The 20,597-nt window shown below is 46.4% G+C and overlaps 1 protein-coding gene across 2 annotated transcripts in view; it reads left to right on the forward strand.

Annotated features, from left to right (window-relative positions):
• Nucleotides 1-20,597, forward strand: part of ASB7 (ankyrin repeat and SOCS box containing 7) — a 63,509-nt gene that overhangs the window by 16,807 nt on the left and 26,105 nt on the right. For both annotated transcript variants that reach the window (XM_075858255.1, XM_075858254.1), the window contains exons 3-4: nt 6,715-6,816; nt 8,035-8,290. In XM_075858255.1, the coding sequence (XP_075714370.1) occupies nt 8,053-8,290 (238 nt within the window). In that variant the 5' untranslated portion in view covers nt 6,715-6,816; nt 8,035-8,052. The remainder of the gene's footprint in view (nt 1-6,714; nt 6,817-8,034; nt 8,291-20,597) is intronic.

A 20,597-nucleotide genomic window follows, 5' to 3' on the forward strand; every position in this document is an offset into this window, starting at 1 on the left:
GAGAGGTTTCTCTGATCTTCACAGTTATAGAGCGGGGCTGCGGCTGTGTAATAGTCATTGCCCCGCTCCTGACAATAAGGGTATGTTCACACGGCCTGTTTTCGTCCGTTTTTCAGGCCGTAAACGGACGAAAAATCTGAAGCAGAACGCCTCCAAACATCTGCCCATTGATTTCAATAAGAAAACGGCGTTCTGATCCAACGTAGTGTTTTTCGCAGCATTTTTTTACGCGTAAAAAAACGGCCACGAAAAAGAAGTACAAGACACTTCTTGGGACGTTTTTGGAGCCGTTTTCCATAGATTCTATTGCGAAAAAGCTCCAAAAAACGGCCATAAAAAACGCGAGTGGCACAAAAAAACGTCTGAAAATCAAGAGCTGTTTTCTCTTGAAAACAGCTCTGTATTTTGAGACGTTTTTGACTCTGCGTGTGAACATACCCTTAGTGCTCGCGCAGTCAGCCTGAGGTGATGTGGCCGGCGCTGCACTAATGAGCACAGGCTCTGAAGACAGAACATGGGGGTGTTTCGCAGTGCGCCCGCCGTGTTCTGTCTTCAGTGCCGCCGCTCATTAGTGCAGCGCTGGCCGCATCGCATCATCCTGAAGGCGTGCACTTGTCAGGACTCCGGAGCAGGGCAATGGCTGTATTACACACCCGCAGCCCCGCTCTCATACATTCATGTATTACGATACTGAGCTGTGAGGCCGCACAGCTTAGTATAGAAATACATGAAATAATGGTATCGAACCGTTTGGGGGTGCACAGTATCGAAACAGTATCGAAGTTTCAATGCATCGTGCATTCCTAGTTGGGAGTTCTCCCATCTTATTTTCCAGGTGATCAACTCTATTACCCAAGTCCATTCACCGTGACAGCCATTTTTGTAGAGAATCTCGCCAAATCTCTCTGAAATGAGCCTCTCTGAGTTAACATCATAGATTTAATAAAATGTTCTGAAGCCACTTCATCAGTGGAGGGAATCGCCTCTATGGGATCCGGTATTGTAGAAGAATGTGAACAATCCTCAGCAGGGGATATTATCTCCAGATCTAAACTGGGTGTCTGCCTCCTCCGGGCTTGCAGGAGGAGATGAGCTAGTGAGCGCATCCAGGTCAGGCGCCGTTATGTCAGAGCGGGAAATACAGTGCAGATGATCCGATAATGGGATCTTTCCCATCGGTTCCAAAGGGCAGGGACACTCCATTGCATTGCTCAGAAGAGCGGACTCCCCCCGCACCGGCTGTCGTAGAAGGCTCTAACACCATCCCCCCTCGGAGAGGAAGCAGGAAAGGTACTGCCCGAGGACGACGAGCCTGCGCCATGTTTGTTGCCTCGTGAGGAAAAGAAGTCGGTAAGGCATTTAGGACCCGTCGTAAGAGCCTTCTTCCGAGTCCTCATTATATGGTGTTCTGAGGATGGGTACAGGTCGGTAAGAAGACACAGGTAAGTGCAATTAGTCGCTTAAATTAGTTGCTGAGAGGTCAAAGTATGAAACTCGCAGAAATGCGACCGCAACGTTTGGCATCCAGGCCACGCCCCCCTTTGTTGTTTTTTTGTTTTTGTTTTTTTTAATGAAATCAATGTTTAGGTGCTTATGAACATTTTTTTAAATTGACTTTTACTAATAATTTTGCAAGGTTTTTCTGATACAGCTTTTATGTATTTATGTATAGAGCATACATAGAAGTTGTATCGTTCACTATGAGCTGATTCTGTCAGTTTGGCTGAGTGCAGGTCTTGTGTGTGTCTAGCACACAGGACAACCATAATAGCGATCTTAAGTTTGAGGGACAGTTTAGAGAAGTAGTTGAAGGCTGCTAGTTAGGTAAAATTCAGTCATTCGCTAATACAGTGAAGGAAATAAGTATTTGATCCCTTGCTGATTTTGTAAGTTTGCCCACTGTCAAAGACATGAACAGTCTAGAATTTTTAGGCTAGGTTAATTTTACCAGTGAGAGATAGATTATATATAAAAAAAACAAACCAGAAAATCACATAGTCAAAATTATATATATTTATTTGCATTGTGCACAGAGAAATAAGTATTTGATCCCCTACCAACCATTAAGAGTTCAGCCTCCTCCAGACCAGTTACACGCTCCAAATCAACTTGGTGCCTGCATTAAAGACAGCTGTCTTACATGGTCACCTGTATAAAAGACTCCTGTCCACAGACTCAATTAATCAGTCTGACTCTAACCTCTACAACATGGGCAAGACCAAAGAGCTTTCTAAGGATGTCAGGGACAAGATCATAGACCTGCACAAGGCTGGAATGGGCTACAAAATCATAAGTAAGACGCTGGGTGAGAACGAGACAACTGTTGGTGCAATAGTAAGAAAATGGAAGACATACAAAATTACTGTCAATCGACATCGATCTGGGGCTCCATGCAAAATCTCACCTCGTGGGGTATCCTTGATCCTGAGGAAGGTGAGAGCTCAGCCGAAAACTACACGGGGGGAACTTGTTAATGATCTTAAGGCAGCTGGGACCACAGTCCCCAAGAAAACCATTGGTAACACATTACGCCGTAATCGATTAAAATCCTGCAGTGCCCGCAAGGTCCCCCTGCTCAAGAAGGCACATGTACAGGCCCGTCTGAAGTTTGCAAATGAACATCTGGATGATTCTGGGAGTGATTGGGAGTAGGTGCTGTGGTCAGATGAGACTAAAATTGAGCTCTTTGGCATTAACTCAACTCGCCGTGTTTGGAGGAAGAGAAATGCTGCATATGACCCAAAGAACACCGTCCCCACTGTCAAGCATGGAGGTGGAAACCTTATGGTTTGGGGGTATTTCTCTGCTAAGGGCACAGGACTACTTCACCGCATCAATGGGAGAATGGATGGAGCCATGTACCGTCAAATCCTGAGTGACAACCTCCTTCCCTCCACCAGGAGATTAAAAATGGCTCGTGACTGGGTCTTCCAGCACGACAATGACCCGAAACATACAGCCAAGGCAACAAAGGAGTGGCTCAAAAAGAAGCACATTAAGGTCATGGAGTGGCCTAGCCGGTCTCCAGACCTTAATCCCATCGAAAACTTATGGAGGGAGCTGAAGATCCGAGTTGCCAAGCGACAGCCTCGAAATCTTAATGATTTACAGATGATCTGCCAAGAGGAGTGGGCCAAAATTCCATCTAACATGTGTGCAAACCTCATCATCAACTACAAAAAACGTCTGACTGCTGTGCTTGCCAACAAGGGTTTTGCCACCAAGTATTAAGTCTTGTTTGCCAACGGGATCAAACACTTATTTCTCTGTGCACAATGCAAATAAATATATATAATTTTGACAATGTGATTTTCAGTTTTTTTTATTTTTTTATATAATCTATCTCTCACTGGTAAAATTAACCTAGCCTAAAAATTCTAGACTGTTCATGTCTTTGACAGTGGGCAAACTTACAAAATCAGCAAGGGATCAAATACTTATTTCCTTCACTGTATATTGTTATTGGAAGAATTGCTCCCAGCCAGGGCAAGCTTAGCAACCTGGGGGAGTGAGGGTTTACGCAGATGGACGGACTGTTCCCCCTCCCACCCACATATCCTGCCAATAGACCACAGGCTATTAAGTCCTAAAACAACTTGTAGTCTGTTGACAGCTGCCAGAGAACCTGCAAGGAATTAGAAATCTCCCTAGTTGCTAGGGCTGGACAATTATGTCCTAAAGCAAAAAAATCTATAGCTGCTCCATATAATGCCCTCAATAGTGCCGGATAAAAAGAATAATATACATACTCCCCCCAACCCCATTTCAATGACGAGTGGAGGAGATCCCTCTGTTCTGTGCGGCACGGCACAGACAGGCGCGATGACGTCACTGCCTCGCGTCCAATGGTACATAGTGAATGGTAGAGCAGGGACCCTGCTCTACGACTGGTTTCAACTGTATATGCGTCCAGAAGATGCAGATACAGTTTAAAAAATAATTGATAAAACCAAACTTCGCGAGATGACGTCTATTAATTGCGCTGAATTTTGATTATTTTTCGATTTCATTGCCCAGCCCTACTAGTTGCCCAACTTTACTTTATTGTTCTGTAACTATTTTCTAATGAAATTGCAAATAATTCACGTCTCTGCATATCACTTTTATGTAAACTCCATGCTGTAGGTTTACCTGTTAGTATTGTTTATTTATTACTTACGCTTTTCTTTAGAAGGGCCTGTCCACACCTGCGTCTGTGTTTCCGTTGTTGTTTTCCATCAAAGGAGCAGAACTAAAATACCATAAGGGTATGTTCACACGGCTTATTTTCGGCCGTCTTTCAGGCCAAAAATGGTAGAAAAATCTGAAGCAGAACGCCTCCAAACATCTGCCAATTTATTTCAATGGGGAAAACGGCGTTCTTTTCTGCCGGGCCTTTTTTTTACGTGGCCATTTTTCAAAACGGCCAGGTAAAAAAAACGACCCCGAAAAAGTGCATGTCACTTCTTGAGCCGTTTTTCATTGACTATAGAAAACCAGCTCCAAAAACGCAGCGAAAAACGCATGTTGATTAAAAAATGGCTGAAAATCAGGAGCGGTTTTCCCTTGAAAACCGCTCTGTATTTTCAGTAGTTTTTATTAAGCGTGTTAACATCGCCTTAGCGTCGGTTCCTTTGCATGACGGACACCATCGGCGCCCGACAAAACCCGTTGACTTTAATGTGGTCCGTCGGGTTTCCGTCATGGTGTTTTTTTTATTTTCTAGATAACTTATTTTTTTTATTAGGTTGTATAAAGCGCATCAACATGAATAGTGTTAAGTATGTATACACTTCTCCAAAAACAGTAAATGTCCATTAATTCGAGTGACAAATTATAATTATTTATTGTGGTCACGTTTTTCCTTGCAATACACATTTTTGATGGAGTGTGAGCTTCAGCTCAGTCGCTTATTGAATTACATAGCTACTTAGTTGAGGTGTGTACTACATTGCCTGCCATACAGTTCCAGCCCCGCTAAATACAATAAATATTTTGTCCCACGTGTCCGCTGGTGCTGTTCTCTTTACCTGTACTAGTTACATATGAGCGGCACATCTGCAGGTGCTCATGTGTCTCTTCCACAAAAGAGATCTGTAAGACGTGGTGCGTATCTTCCGTTGTGGATTTTGCTCCAAATTTTAATAGGTTCAATCTGCAATGAAAATGCACGACATTTCCGCACTATATTGGTCACACAGATGTTTTCCACTTCATGTGGATGGGGTTTTTAAAATATATTCTGTAAATTGCTATGGATTTTCAGTGTGTGATTTGTACTGTAAATTTGCGTCAATTCCACCAGGTTTTAGCTGAACCTCACAATTTTGTTTATGCCAAGGCTGAAGAGTGGCAATGCCTACGCGTCCGAGTTTTTTGTTCTTTCTTTTGTTATATTCCCTATAGTCCTGTGCTTCGGAGTACTGATCAGTTCTGCTAAAAAATTTCTGGCGGTCCAGTTCATGTACAGTCGTGTGTGGGCCCCTGTGGTCAAAAGATGCCATGTACAACTGTAAAAAGATAAGCGCATTTAGGGCTACTAAGAATTTAGTAAGATTTGTGCGCTCTAAGGTAAAGGTACACCGCATATCCACCCCAGTGGCCGCGGGGAATGTCCGCTGCGGAAAACTGCAGCATTAGCTGGCCTGCTAGCATGACGTTTCATCCCAGGAGACCACTGCAGCTTGTGATTGGCTATTTGCTATAACGGTGGTCACATGGGAAGAAATGTCTTCCCAGGAGGCAGTCCCGTCTGACGTCATCCAGGCCGGCCTCCTGGGATGACGTTTTAATCCCATGTGACCGCTACAGAGGGTTATTGGCAGCAGCGGTCACATGGGATGACACGTCATTCAAGGAGGCAGACCTGTAGAACGTCTGAGGTAAGTATATGTTTTTTTTTTTAAGTTTTGATTTTTGCGGCGAAATCACTGTGATTCCGCCGCAAAAATTGCAACACTTGACTATTGCGGGTTTTAGATGAATTCAATGGGGAAAAGCTGCAACAAACGGCCGGCGATTTCCACAACCACAATTTACATGCTGCGGCTTAAAAAACGGCACTGTTTGTGTGCGCAGTCTCCACATATCACGTACATAGCGTGTGTCTGAGATTTCTTGAAATCTCATCCACTCCTCTGATACTGTATTATGCTGTGGATTTTCCGCAATGAAATATGTTGCGGAAACTTCGGAGTATTTATGCCACGTGTGGACTAGCCCTAAAGACTTGTTTGTGCTGTCACTTTGTCAGGATTCTCTAATTTCTGAGCTTTCATAATTGGATAGTGTGACTGCAAAAATAGATGTAAAGAAATCCATTTTATTTATTTTTGCTTTTCTTGCTGTTGTAAGAGCTTATTCACACGGACAAGCGAAAAAAAGGCAGAGTTGCACCCGTGCGGGACCCGTTTTCACGGATCCCTCATGGACTTGAGAGATCTGTGAAAACTGAAGAAAATAGGACATGTTCTATTCTTCCACGGACCCTTCACATGGTCCGTTATAACAAGACGTGTGAGCGGCCCCATTGAAATACATGAATTTTTCTAGGCGATGCGATTGGTAAGTGCTGCTCATATCAACGTTTACACAGGGCATTGCTGCTTGGCACACGGATCTCATGGGAGGTTCATCCTTTTGGAAATGTCCATCAGATCAGTTTTGCCCGGAGAGTTCCTATAACATCAGTATTCATTATAATTTTTTTTCCCCTGTCTTTCTTTCCTGCATCAGGTGAAAACATTTACTCCTCGGACATGAAGTGGTTCAGTACCTCCGGCCAGGAGAGACGCCACCACTGCTCAAAGAAGAAATAGTCACGGTGCTCTGAGAGAGGTATTTCCATTCCCAGTAATGGTTACTTGTCTTTCTCCAGACAGGCTTCATAGCCCTTATTATTGTCAAAGATGATTTGATTGTTACTTACACTTTACATGTCACCAAAATGATCATTCTATCTAATTTTTTTTGTCGAATATAAAGACTTTTCATCTTGATCTGTGCGGTAAGATGTCCTATGGGGCAAGGTAGAAATGTGCTGCCCTTTTAATCAGTTGTTTAGGTAACACTTGTACATTGAATTCAGACTACATTCTAGACATTTAAAGGGTACCTTCACTTTGCAGTAACTTTTATTACGGTCAGGACTTATGCACATTGTAGAGTTGTTGTGTCTTCTGCTTGGTCAAAATGGAATCGTTTGCTGCTGATGAACATCAGAAAACTTCTGTTGCTGAATGCGCATGTCTCTCACGGCCTCCAAGTTCATTCTCTGTATGCAGTAGTATATAGCCTATAGTAGGACCTATAGTAGTGCATATAAATGACTGGGAAAACCTTCTCTCTTTTCCCCATTGCGTTGTGTTTAGGATTACACTTTCAGGCATACTGTTTCTGCACCTTGTGAGTAGCAGTCTTCTATAAGTCTCCCATTCATAGCATAAAAAACTTTAGGAAAGAAGGGGGGAGGAAACCACCAGCTCGGCGTCCTCCACTCAGATCTCGCCCGGATCTCCGCGACGGCACACGGCAGACAACATAGAAGAAGTAAAGGTAAGATCCAGCAAAGTGAGGTCGGTTAAAGGAAATCCCGTTTGGCGGATATCCGCCATGATTAAGAATACTGTTTGTATTCGAAACGCGTAGGCTTCTATATTTTGCCTTTTGAGACCATCTACACTGCGTTCTCCCTCCCGTGTTGTATATTTTATATCCGATTGTTCAATAAAGTGGAAACCGGGATTTCCTTTTACCGACCTCACTTCGCTGGATCTTACCTTTTTACTTCTCCCATTCATAGTCTTCATCTTATAAATTGCTGGAAGTAACCCATTAATTTACCTTCCGCATTTTGCAAGCATCCATAGTAATCAGTAGATTGTAAAGAAAATGGAGAGTAAATGTCACGTGTAGCTTTTTGAATACATAGGAGCCGAATTTCAGGCCCACTCAATATTTTAGTTTGGCCCGACTGTCAAAAGCGAACCACAGAACTGGTTGTGATTAAATCCGTCATACCCTCTGCAGACGTAAATGTTATTTTTGTGATTTCAGGTGACTTGACTTGAATCTATGTGGAGGAAGAGCAGAGCGTGGAGGATGTTACATCATCACTGCCGCAGGAATCCTGAACTACAGGAGGAACTGCGGATTCAGGGGGCAGTAGCTGTAGGCGATGTCCACACTGTCCGCACAATGCTGGAACAGGGTTACTCACCTAATGGCCGTGACACCAATGGATGGACACTCCTGCACTTCTCAGCAGCCAGAGGAAAAGAAAGATGTGTGAGAGTATTCCTGGAACATGGAGGTGAGACGCATTTTGTTTCATGTGGAGCATGCCACAGTTCCTCTATAGAGGCTCTGACAGAAGTCATATTTTACATGCAAAACCATTTCTGTTAAAATATTGACTGCTTCGGACAACCCTTCTCCATCTGAATTCTCATCCAACAATGTGCTGATCCTGTGGGATCTTTGAAGGAAGTGGCTAGCTAGTCTTCTTTATCAATTGATAGCCCATGTAATGCACGTAAGCATGACCATTTAGAGGCAGAGAACTGATCGTTAATAAAATAAATTATGATTTACAAACAGGACTTTGAAGAGAACCTTTCACTATGACCGATCTATTCAAATAAGGACACCATTATGGTAACTTAACAGAGTTAGGGCTCCTTCACACTTGCGTGTGAAAATATGTAATACGGATGAGCAATATATTTTTGTTTCCATATTTGGGCTCATCCACAGGCTCCAGAATTGCCGTGTTTTTCCGGGCCGGAGTTTCGGCCGGAAAAAATGCAGCAGAATACAGTAGCAGAGTAGTGGATGAGATTTAACAAATCTCATCCACACGCTGCGTAAAATTTCCGAGCCGAAACTGACCTGCAGTGCGTAATTTTTGGACAGGAGCGTGTCTATTCCTGCTATGGAAAGTGCAGAATTGCTTCCTTTTTAACCCCTCAATGACCGGGCCATTTTGCACGTTAATGACCAAGGATTATTTTTAGTTTTTTCACGGTCGCATTCCAAGAGTCGTAACTCTTTTTTTATTCCGTCGACATAGCCGTATAAGGGCTTGTTTTTTGCGGGACGAGTTGTATTTTGTAACTGTACCATTTTTAGATGCTTATAATATATTGATTAACTTTTATTAACTTTATTTTAGGAGAGAATTGAAAATAAGCAGCTATTCCAGCATTAATTTTCACGTTATAAATTTACGCCGTTTACTAAGCAGCATAAATAACATGTTAACTTTATTCTATGGGTCGGCACGATTACGGGGATACCAAATATGTAGAGGTTTTATGTTTTTTCTATGTTTGCACAATAAAAACCCTTTTAGAAAAAAATTACTTGTTTTTGCATCGCCGCATTCCAAGAGGCGTAACGTTTTTATTTTTCCGTCGACGTGGCCGTATGTGGGCTTGATTTTTGCGGGACAATGTGTAGTTTTCATTAGTACTATTTTGGGGTACATAAGACTTATAGATTAACTTTTATTTTATTTTTTATGGGGGGAATGGGAGAAAAGAGAATTTTGACGTTGTTTTTTGCGTTTTCTTTGGACGCCGTTCATCCGGCGGTTTAATTAACATGTTCATTTTATTGGTCAAGTTGTTACGATCGCGGGGATACCATATATGTGTATGTGTGATTTGTTTTGACCGTTTTACTAAATAAAACCACTTTTTGGGCCAAAAAAGTAGTTTTATTTGACTTTGACTGTCATTATTATTATTTTTTTTTTCACAAACTTTATTTAACTGTTTTACATTTTTTTTTTTAGTCCCACCAGGGGACTTCACTATGCGATGTGCCGATCGCATATATAATGCTTTGGTATACTTCGTATACCAAAGCATTATTGCCTGTCAGTGTAAAACTGACAGGCAACCTGTTAGGTCATGCCTCCGGCATCGCCTAACAGGCAGATGCTGAAGGCAGACCTGGGGGTCTTTGTTAGACCCCCGGCTGTCATGGAAACCCGACGGCGACCCGCGATTTGTTTGCGAGCGCGCCGATCGGGTGACAGAGGGAGCTCCCCCCTCTGTCAAACACATTAAATGCCGCTGTCACTATTGACAGCGGCATTTAATGGGTTAAACTGCCGGAATCGGCGCGCGCTTCGATTCCGGCAGTTGCAGCAGGAGCCAGGCTGTGTATAACCGCCGTGCTCCTGCCGCTGATCGCGTGGGTACAGTCTCAGTACCCGCGCCATCACAGGACGGATATACCCGTCCTCCTGCGCGAACTAGCAGCTGCTGAGGACGGATATATCCGTCCTTCGGCGTTAAGGAGTTAATAGATGTCTCCATCTCCTAACATTGGGAAAAACGCAGCAATTTACGCACCATTTTCTGCCGCAAAAATGCAGGAAATGGTGCGTTTTTGCAGCAGCGGAAAGCCTTTGACTCAATGGAATTGCTGCAGCTATTCCGTTGCGTGTGGACAAGCCCTTATATCCGTTTCTGCTCAGTATTTTGTTGTGAGTTGTCAGTTTTTCGTATGTATCTGGTCTGGTTTTTTTTGTTAAAGGATTAACTGCCTTTATACTGTTATTGTAATGTTGCTGAAATACGGATGTACAAACCAGAGCAATTTGAACTATGCAAAAATGTAAGTTGCATTTTTAAATTCAAACAATTGCCTTCTATGATTGGGCTACATGCACACGTTGCGTAATTTGGTGCAGAAAATCCTCATCAAAACGGCAGGTAAAATCCGCACCCAATCGTGCATTTGTTAGGTGCGTTTTTTACATTTTGATGCGGACATAGGTGCGGTTTTATTCTGCGGATTTTGCTGCGTTTTTTTTAAAATAAGTCAGATACAACTCGCAAGGGGAAACGCAAGATTAATTGACATGCTGTGGATTTTAAAATATGAACCGCAGATCAATTTATGTGCAAAAAAAATCTGCAACATGTAGATGAGATTACTTGAAATCTCATTGACTTTTCTGGTACTGTATTGGGCCTTATTCACACGAACGTGTTTCATGTCCGTGATACGTGCGTGAAAATCACGCGCGTCGCGCGGACCTATGTAACTCAATGGGGCCGTTCAGACAGTCCGTGATTTTCACGCAGCGTAAAACTCACGACATGTCCTATACTTCGCCGGTTTTTGTGCATCCATTGAAGTCAATGGGTACATGAAAATCACGCGCAGCACACGGAAGCATTTCCGTGTGTCGCGCGTGATTAGCGTAACAGTAGATCAAGAAATGAAGGGAAAAATAAAAACACTTCCTTCATTTATTTTTCTAAACATCAAAACCGCGTGTCATAAGGATGGCATATGCGTGAATATCACTCAGCCACGCAGCAAACACTTATGACATACGGAACTGCAACGCGCAAAACGCACACGTTCGTGTGAATAAGGCCTTGCCCTGTAGATTTACCGCAAGAAAATGCACCCGGCAAATCCGGACATGATACGCATCGTGTGCGTTTGGCCTAAGGGTACGTTCACACATTGTGGTGTGCTTCAGAACCGCATTCAAACTGCGTTCAAAACCATATGCGGTAATTGGCCGTGCAGTCAAGGTGAAACATGTAAGAAAAAAAAAATTTCATTTGAAAAACCATGCATTTTAAACCTGCAGTAAAATACATGCGGCTTTCGCTGTGTGACACACTATTGCAATGTGTGAGTGGACCCAGGGCCGGCCCTAGGATAGATGGCGCCCTGTGCAAAATGATCTTTCGGCGCCCCACCCATCATTAAAAAAAAAAAAGCCCCATAAAAAAATTTAAATGCCCCGTAAGTGCCCCCATACAATATAATAATAATATTTAATAATAGATTACAACCCCTTCAAGGACACAGTATTTTGTCCTCTAATTGTGCCCACAGTATTATGCCCCTGTAGTACCCCTACACAGTATAAAGTCCGCTTAGTGGCCCCCACACAGTATAGTGCCCCCCTGTAGATTTTGCCATACAGCCTCCCTGTAGACCGTGCCATAATCCCCCACCTCCCACTTGTAGACAGTGCCATACAGTACCCCTCCTCCCCCTTGTACACAGTGCCATACAGTCTCCCACCTCCCCCTTGTAGACAGTGCCCCCAAACAAAAACCAAAATTGTACTCACCTAGGCCCCGTTCCCATGACGAACTGAGCTGCTCCATGACGGGATCCTGTAGCCTAGTACAGAGTTTCCCAACCTTTTCAGACTCGAGGAAGCACTGGAAAAATAAAATTTGCTCAGGGAACCCCTACCAAAAATTGTTTAGAGAAAGACAGAAAACGGCTAACTTTTTTAGCCGCAGGTATTTACTGCCCCCTATTAATTTCAATTGGAGGTCAGAGGCGGAAACCACTTGAAGACTAAATGACCATCAGCCCACCACTCAAATTCCCCCTGGTGGGTAGCGCCCCCACAGCCCCCTGGTGGGTAGCGCCCCCACAGCCCCCTGGTGGGTAGCGCGAACTACGAAATGACCCTGATAGCTGGCGGGCAATAGACTGGCAGATTCCCCCTTGTGGGTAGCGCCCCGCAGCCCCCTGGTGGGGCGGACGGCCCCGCAGCCCCCTGGTGGGGCGGACGGCCCCGCAGCCCCCTGGTGGGGCGGACGGCCCCCGCAGCCCCCTGGTGGGGCGGACGGCCCCCGCAGCCCCCTGGTGGGGCGGACGGCCCCCGCAGCCCCCTGGTGGGGCGGACGGCCCCCGCAGCCCCCTGGTGGGGCGGACGGCCCCCGCAGCCCCCTGGTGGGGCGGACGGCCCCCGCAGCCCCCTGGTGGGGCGGACGGCCCCCGCAGCCCCCTGGTGGGGCGGACGGCCCCCGCAGCCCCCTGGTGGGGCGGACGGCCCCCGCAGCCCCCTGGTGGGGCGGACGGCCCCCGCAGCCCCCTGGTGGGGCGGACGGCCCCCGCAGCCCCCTGGTGGGGCGGACGGCCCCCGCAGCCCCCTGGTGGGGCGGACGGCCCCCGCAGCCCCCTGGTGGGGCGGACGGCCCCCGCAGCCCCCTGGTGGGGCGGACGGCCCCCGCAGCCCCCTGGTGGGGCGGACGGCCCCCGCAGCCCCCTGGTGGGGCGGACGGCCCCCGCAGCCCCCTGGTGGGGCGGACGGCCCCCGCAGCCCCCTGGTGGGGCGGACGGCCCCCGCAGCCCCCTGGTGGGGCGGACGGCCCCCGCAGCCCCCTGGTGGGGCGGACGGCCCCCGCAGCCCCCTGGTGGGGCGGACGGCCCCCGCAGCCCCCTGGTGGGGCGGACGGCCCCCGCAGCCCCCTGGTGGGGCGGACGGCCCCCGCAGCCCCCTGGTGGGGCGGACGGCCCCCGCAGCCCCCTGGTGGGGCGGACGGCCCCCGCAGCCCCCTGGTGGGGCGGACGGCCCCCGCAGCCCCCTGGTGGGGCGGACGGCCCCCGCAGCCCCCTGGTGGGGCGGACGGCCCCCGCAGCCCCCTGGTGGGGCGGACGGCCCCCGCAGCCCCCTGGTGGGGCGGACGGCCCCCGCAGCCCCCTGGTGGGGCGGACGGCCCCCGCAGCCCCCTGGTGGGGCGGACGGCCCCCGCAGCCCCCTGGTGGGGCGGACGGCCCCCGCAGCCCCCTGGTGGGGCGGACGGCCCCCGCAGCCCCCTGGTGGGGCGGACGGCCCCCGCAGCCCCCTGGTGGGGCGGACGGCCCCCGCAGCCCCCTGGTGGGGCGGACGGCCCCCGCAGCCCCCTGGTGGGGCGGACGGCCCCCGCAGCCCCCTGGTGGGGCGGACGGCCCCCGCAGCCCCCTGGTGGGGCGGACGGCCCCCGCAGCCCCCTGGTGGGGCGGACGGCCCCCGCAGCCCCCTGGTGGGGCGGACGGCCCCCGCAGCCCCCTGGTGGGGCGGACGGCCCCGCAGCCCCCTTGTAGTGCAAGGACTACGAAATAACCCTGATAGATGGCGGGCAATAGACATTCAAAAAAGGACAACTGTGCAGGAGCACACAAAATAGCCAGCTTTCCCAGCTATCAAATAAATGTGTGGAAATAAACTAAGATATAACTTTTATTTAGTCTAGCTAAAGGATTAATCCTTTTAGCTAGATTCAATAAAAGTTATATCTTAGTTTATTTCCGCACATTTATTTGATAGCTGGGAAAGCTGGCTATTTTGTGTGCTCCTGCACAGTTGTCCTTTTTTGTAGGTAGTGCCACACAGCCCACAACTCCCTTGTAAATAGAACCTCCCCCAACCCCTTCCAGTATAGATAGCGCCACTGTAGCTCCCTGAAGGAGCGGAATTCCCATGGGGCCGCTGCTTGAAGTTTCTGTCCATAAATGGACCGTGACATCAGGGGAAACTCCTGAAGCGGAATCCCCGTCCACAGCGTTGCTGACGCTATGACCGTCGATTCCACTCCAGGAGAAGCTCCTGTCGACTGTGTCCATGACGTCATTGGCTTCTCCTGGGGTAGAATCCCCCGGTCATAGCATCTGAAACGCTGCGATCGGGGATTCCGCTTCAGGAGTTTCCCCATATGTCACTGTCTATATATGGACAGAGACATCAAGCAGCGCTCCAGGAGCGGAATCCCCGGCCACATGGGGATTCCGCTCCTTCAGGGTGCTGCAGTGGCGCTAGTAGATAGCAGAGCAGGGAGATACCTCCCTGCTCTGCTATAGTGCCGTCGCTACCGCTCTAGCAGCCGCTATGGCTTCTACAGCGGTAGCGATGGCCACTAAGTTAAGACGCGCCGGGGTGGAAAGGCGACTGCAGTTAGTGTGTGTATCCCCGCTGGCAGTTGCAACAGTGCGAGGATAGACACACCCGCTGGCGCCCCCTCTTGCAGTGTGGCGGCTGGCGCCCTGTGCGACCGCACTGGTCGAACGTATCCAAGGCCGACCATGAGTGTACCCTTACTTTAGCAGTTTTTTACTACTAGATTCTGCGACACAGCACAAAACAATATAAGGGTCTGTTCACGAGTTGCAATCGTATCCAGGTTGTTTACGTAGTTTTCGCTAAACCGCTGCGTTTTGCCATTGATTTCATGAGCATCGTGGCAAAATAATCGCTATGTCCGCAATGTGTGACTAGATCCTAAGCCTTTTCATGGGGCTTACCACTACTTGTCTGCTTTAGGCCCTGTTTGCGCACACTTTTTTTAGCACTGATTTTGACGCTTAAACCGCGTCCGAATCGGCATCAAAAACCGCCTTAAACCGCCTCCCATTGGAAAGCGTCATGCTCTTTCTTCCCGTGGTTCCATCTCTGACCTTCCATTGAAATCAATGGGTGGCAGAGAAAGTGTGTTTCGCTGCGGTTTTTTGCCCGAGGCGCTCAATGGTCGTGCATGAAAAACGCAGTGAAAACCGAGGCAAGAATGTCAGGCAGGTCAAAATCTGCCTCAAAAATCCTGAAAGAATTTTACAGCAGATTTTTTCTACCTGCAAAATACTGTGTGAACAGGGCCTTAGACCGCTTGCTATTCAGACTATAAGTTCCTATGTTAAAGAGGTAACTTTTCGCCTGCTCAATAATCTGGGGGATGGAATGGGGGTTAGGGACACATCCAGCTCTTCCACAACCCAGGCCCCAGCTCCCTCTCCAGCTTTTAATGTTTTACGGTAATTAAGTGGGATTTGACTGAACGTCTCAATATAACCTTAGGCTATGTTCACACAGAGTTTTTTGACGCGGAAACCGCGCCGCAAAACTCGTCAAAAACGGGCCAAAAATTGAGGCGTCTTTGGAGGGACATGCCCTATCTTCGGGCGTTTACGCCTCTGACCTCCCATTGACATCAATGGGAGGCAGAGAAAGCGTATTTCGCTGCGTTTACATGTCCTATCTTTCCTCAGATCGGAGACTCTGACCATTTTTCACGGACCCGATTCACCCGCTAAAGTGAATGGGTCCGTGAAGACTATCGGGTGCCACTCAGATGCCGTCAAAAGCGGCCCGAGTGGCACAACGGTTGTGTGCAAGAGACCTTAGGCTGGGTTCACATAGTGCATTTTGGTTATGTTTTTAGCATGCGTTTTCTTTGTGGATAAGCTCACATATATCTCCATGGTCGTTTATCAACCAAAACAAAAAAACGTGTGTCAAAAATGCAAGGTCTGAACTAACGCAACCTTAGGCAAGCACACGGCTTTCCTGGACTTAGCATTTCTTGGAGCCTTGACAAATAAATTGTTCTGGGGAAACCCCCCTCCAATCACCCCACTAGTCACTATCTCCCTGTACACTTTAACCCCTTCACTGGCCTAAAATACTACAGATAATACCACGATCCCTTTCACCATTTTAAACCACCAGGAATATTGGATGTTAAACTATGATCTACTCTAGAATTCTTCACCACCCCAGACAATTAAAGATAATTGGTATTTACGCCTAACCCCCCCCCCCCCCACAAATGAAAAAAAAATTATGTAGAAAGCTGACGAATATAATGTGCCCCTCCATCTTCCTGTCCCATGGGCACCAATGCATTTGGAATCTCCCTTTGCAGAGAGCGAGGAGAAGAGGTTTTACTTTGACCTTTTTACAGTGTGCGGAAGATTATTTATTTGGTAGTCTTGCTACTTTCAAAACTTAAGACAAAGTGGACAAAATAATTACGAAAATAAAAGTTTTTTCCTTTATTTCCATTCAAGTAAATTCCCCCAAAATAAAGCCCCTTAAAGTCATGTGCATAAAAGTGGCCACCGCTCCTGGTTCTTTCCAGAGTTCTGGAGTGTCGCGTGTGCTGAGGGCTTTATGAATGCCTATAGAGAACTGTGCTGTCAATAGCCGGGATCATACATTACATGTGCATATTATACCGTCACATCTACAATTTATCCATTAATAAATCTCATCAACTTACCTATTTATTGTTGGTATTAGGAGTCTGCTTTTCTCCAATGCTAAAGAATGATTCAGGCTAGGGCTACACGACCACTTTGACTGCGACACCGCTCGCTGTGTTCCCCTGTATGCATCACAGGTAATTAAAGGGAATGTGACTGCGTTGCGACACGCAAGTTTCTGCGACCTGACGGTCATAAGAAATCCAAACATGCTCTGGTTGCGATTTGTGTGCAATTTTGATGCAGTTTGCCATTTTGTTTGTTGCCAGGAGATGGCAGCACGTCACATAAAATGTATTTGAAGGGAACTTTAGAGACCTCTGTAAATTACAGCGTCCTTCGGCTGTTATAATAAACTAAAGTGTGCAATGGCACCCACAAAATACCCACTGAACTCTGAGGGAGAATGTCACCTGACTGGCTCCATGCCAACTTTTTTCTACTGGAGCCATATTTGGTTTTCTCTATCCCTCTCCATGGGGACCCACGCTCTTACATACAGTATGTCTCTTAAGAGCATTACAGGTGCCGCATTTGAGGTTGGAATTGGAGTTCTATAGACCGATATAAATGGACATTGTTACATTGAAGACATTAGTGACATATAGCTAGGATGATCACCAACGTCTGATCCGCCAGGGGTCCAACAGCTGTGAAAAGGAGACATGTGGCATGGCACTTTCCTAGCGATAACTTTCCTGTTCAAATAACTATACACATAGCTGTACACTTGTATCTGCTCGACTTTAATGGGAACCTGTCAGCAGGCTTGAGTGCAGTGCTCTGCGCAGCGTTAGCATACCTATGTTGTCGGTAAGGTAAGTTGCATGATTGAGAAATATCTATTTTGATGTCCCCGACACTGCAAGTGCCACATAGGTGGCCTTTTCATGTTCCGTCCTACGGCTCTCTGGACTAAATGTTTTCATCCCTGCCCCTCTGCTCTGAATCACGGAGATCAGGAGAACACTAGAGGTGGCACCTGAAACAGAGGCGTCTGCTAATTCAAAACGGAGACTTCTCAGTCATGCAACATGCGTGACCGACAAAACTGCTGACAGGTTGACTTTAAAGGGGTTCCAATCTTTGAACAATTTGCACCACTTTGTCTTGTATGTATTTTGCACAAGAATGTGCATATAGCGCGCTCTATTAACCTGATGCTTAAAGGGGTTTTCCCATAATGAATATATTTCTCCTATCTACAGAATAGGTGATAAATATTTGATCAGTGGGGGTAAGACCGCTGGGACCCCCACTGATCCCGAGAACTGGTTTACCTGGCCGTTCCTGTGGGCCCCATATAAATTAGAGTGGTACTGTGCATGCTCCGGTACTTCTCCATTCACTTTCTATGGGGCTGCCGGATATGGGGAAATTTATGGGAAAATCCCTTTTAACGCTTTTTCCGCATTTGGATGTAAGATTACGTCCTAATTACGATGTTCTGACCGCAATGGGCCATAGAAGTATGTCAGTGGGTGGAGCTGTGGTTGTGCCATTAGCAGCGTATGCCGGCAGTAATATGTAGTTATCTCATCCTGGCTGTATAACCGCTTAGATGCTGCGGTCAATAGCAACATAATCATTTATTACTGACCGGTATTAATTCTTTGGGAAACGGAGTATACCAAAGTGTTATAGAAGCAATAGATCATATTGTGAAGTCCCCTGGTGGGACTAAAAAGAAATACATTATTTTCAGAAAGTTTTTTTTGGTTTTTGTTTTGCTTTTTAAAAAATACTACTTAAAAATAATACTAAAAAAAACATACCACATACAGCTATGTCGATGAAAAAAATCGAAAATATATGGATCATTTCAATGCAGCAACGCATAAGTAAAATAATTCCTGCTGTGCTTAGCACCAATATTGGCTCAGTCATTAAGGGGTTAAGCTGGGCCACGCACATGAAATTTGGCGATTTCATCCAACTTTTATCGAATGTCTATGATGAGTCTATTGCAGAGTTCTTCCTGTTGCTTATTTAACACCTAAATATTGAGCTCATTCCCCGTCCCCAGAGGGGCTCACAATCTATAGTTATAAAATGTTAGTACCCCTTTTATCATGCACGATTTGTAACCACCCTATTAATACATTCCATATCATTTGTTTAAAATTACCAGAAAGATTACAGTGAGCAAATCCATATGTTGAGCAAGTCTAACGTCACCGTGATGTCAATACGTCGATGTCTCCCCTTCTCTGATTTAGTTGCCAAAGCTCTTGTTTTTCCAATTTGTGGTTTCTAGTGTGAAAGTGATGTTCTCTTGTATTTTAATTTCATCTGTAATTGGAAACATTCAAAGGGCTATGGACATAAACCTGGAAGATTTATCTTAATAATGCTTTGTAAAATTCCATACCAAGACTCTAGGACTGTCCAACGCAGAAAATCCTCTTGACGTTTTATGACCTCGCAATGAAACCTGCCATAAAACTGTGATGATTGGGAGTCTGACTTCAAGTCCCCCACCAATTCCGAGTGTATATACAGGCTTAGGTCCCCATTGTTGGCTGAGAGTACTGGACAGGTGAAATCTTCTGAAAGTGCCGCATTGAAAGACCCAGAGCTCAGTATTACACCGTTTACTGCTTTGTTTGTCTATGAGGAATGCATGGCTTTATGCTTATTTGTGTGAATCTGCTAGCATAGTGTCAGGAGAATGGTCCACCTCATTCATTTAAAGTATACTTGTACTTTCAGAACTTTTGACGTGACATATTAGAAGTTTTAATTGGTGGAGATCTGATCACTGGGACCCCCCACCGATCACTAAAACAAAGTGGCTCAGAGAAGCGGCTTCATAGAAGCGATCAGATGTGCACTGTGCCGCTTAGTTTCTGATGGGTTTGCTCGGCTTTCCTCATAGACTTTCTATTGCGCCTGGACACTGTTCGTTCAGCTTTACGATGAAAGCTAAGCAGATCCGAAACGAAGCGGCACAGCGCTTACCTGAGTGTCGCTTCGTTTTAGTAATTGGTGGAGGTCTCCGTGCTCGGCTATCAAAACTTCTAACCTATCACTATAACGTAAAAAGTTTTATGGAAGTATAGGTACCCTTTAAGGGGTGTCCATTTTGCCCATGTAGAGTATATGTTCCATTTCTAAAGAGTGAATTGTAACATTTCATTCGGTCAACATTTTTTATACATTTTCTTAAAAACAGGCATATAATGGCCCAATTTTATTATGCGGTTTACGCCAAAAGTCGCAAATGGTGACGTGTGACTATTTACCATAAAACATTTGACTACTTCCTCCTTGCCAAATTCGGAGAGTGATGTGAAAAGCAGACGTGGTCTCCAAGGAGACTAGTTTAGGCCACATTTCTTAAAAATAATAGAAAATTGCGCAAATTTTGGCACAAATTTACGCCTACTCATAGCAAACGTTAATTTTACTTTATGGCTGGCAACTCAAAATGTGTCAAATTTCTTAAGGTGTATGTGCCTTTTTTTAAACATTTGGCACAAATTGCTCCAACTATCTCCTTTACTTAGAATTGCGTAAGATATGTCAGTCTTCGGAAATGGGATCCATTGACTCATCCAGTAGGGAAGAATGGGGTCCTGCCTTTTTATAATACAGTTTACATGAATGCAGCATGTCTTGGTTGCTATTGGTTTCCACACTTCTCACTGAGGGGCAGTTTAATAAATTGTTTGGGGAGACCCCCTGGTCCTTGGTTTCACATTGTGCCAGGTGGAATCGACATCCTATTTCTGCGCTCCCTGGTTTGTCTTATGTGCCCCCATTCTGTTTTGTGTCACTACTGCTTTGATTTTGTGACATTTGCCTTAGTAAACAGGTAGGTGATG

The sequence above is a fragment of the Rhinoderma darwinii genome, chromosome 3 (assembly GCF_050947455.1).
Source record: "Rhinoderma darwinii isolate aRhiDar2 chromosome 3, aRhiDar2.hap1, whole genome shotgun sequence".
NCBI classification, from domain to species: Eukaryota; Metazoa; Chordata; class Amphibia; order Anura; family Rhinodermatidae; genus Rhinoderma; species Rhinoderma darwinii.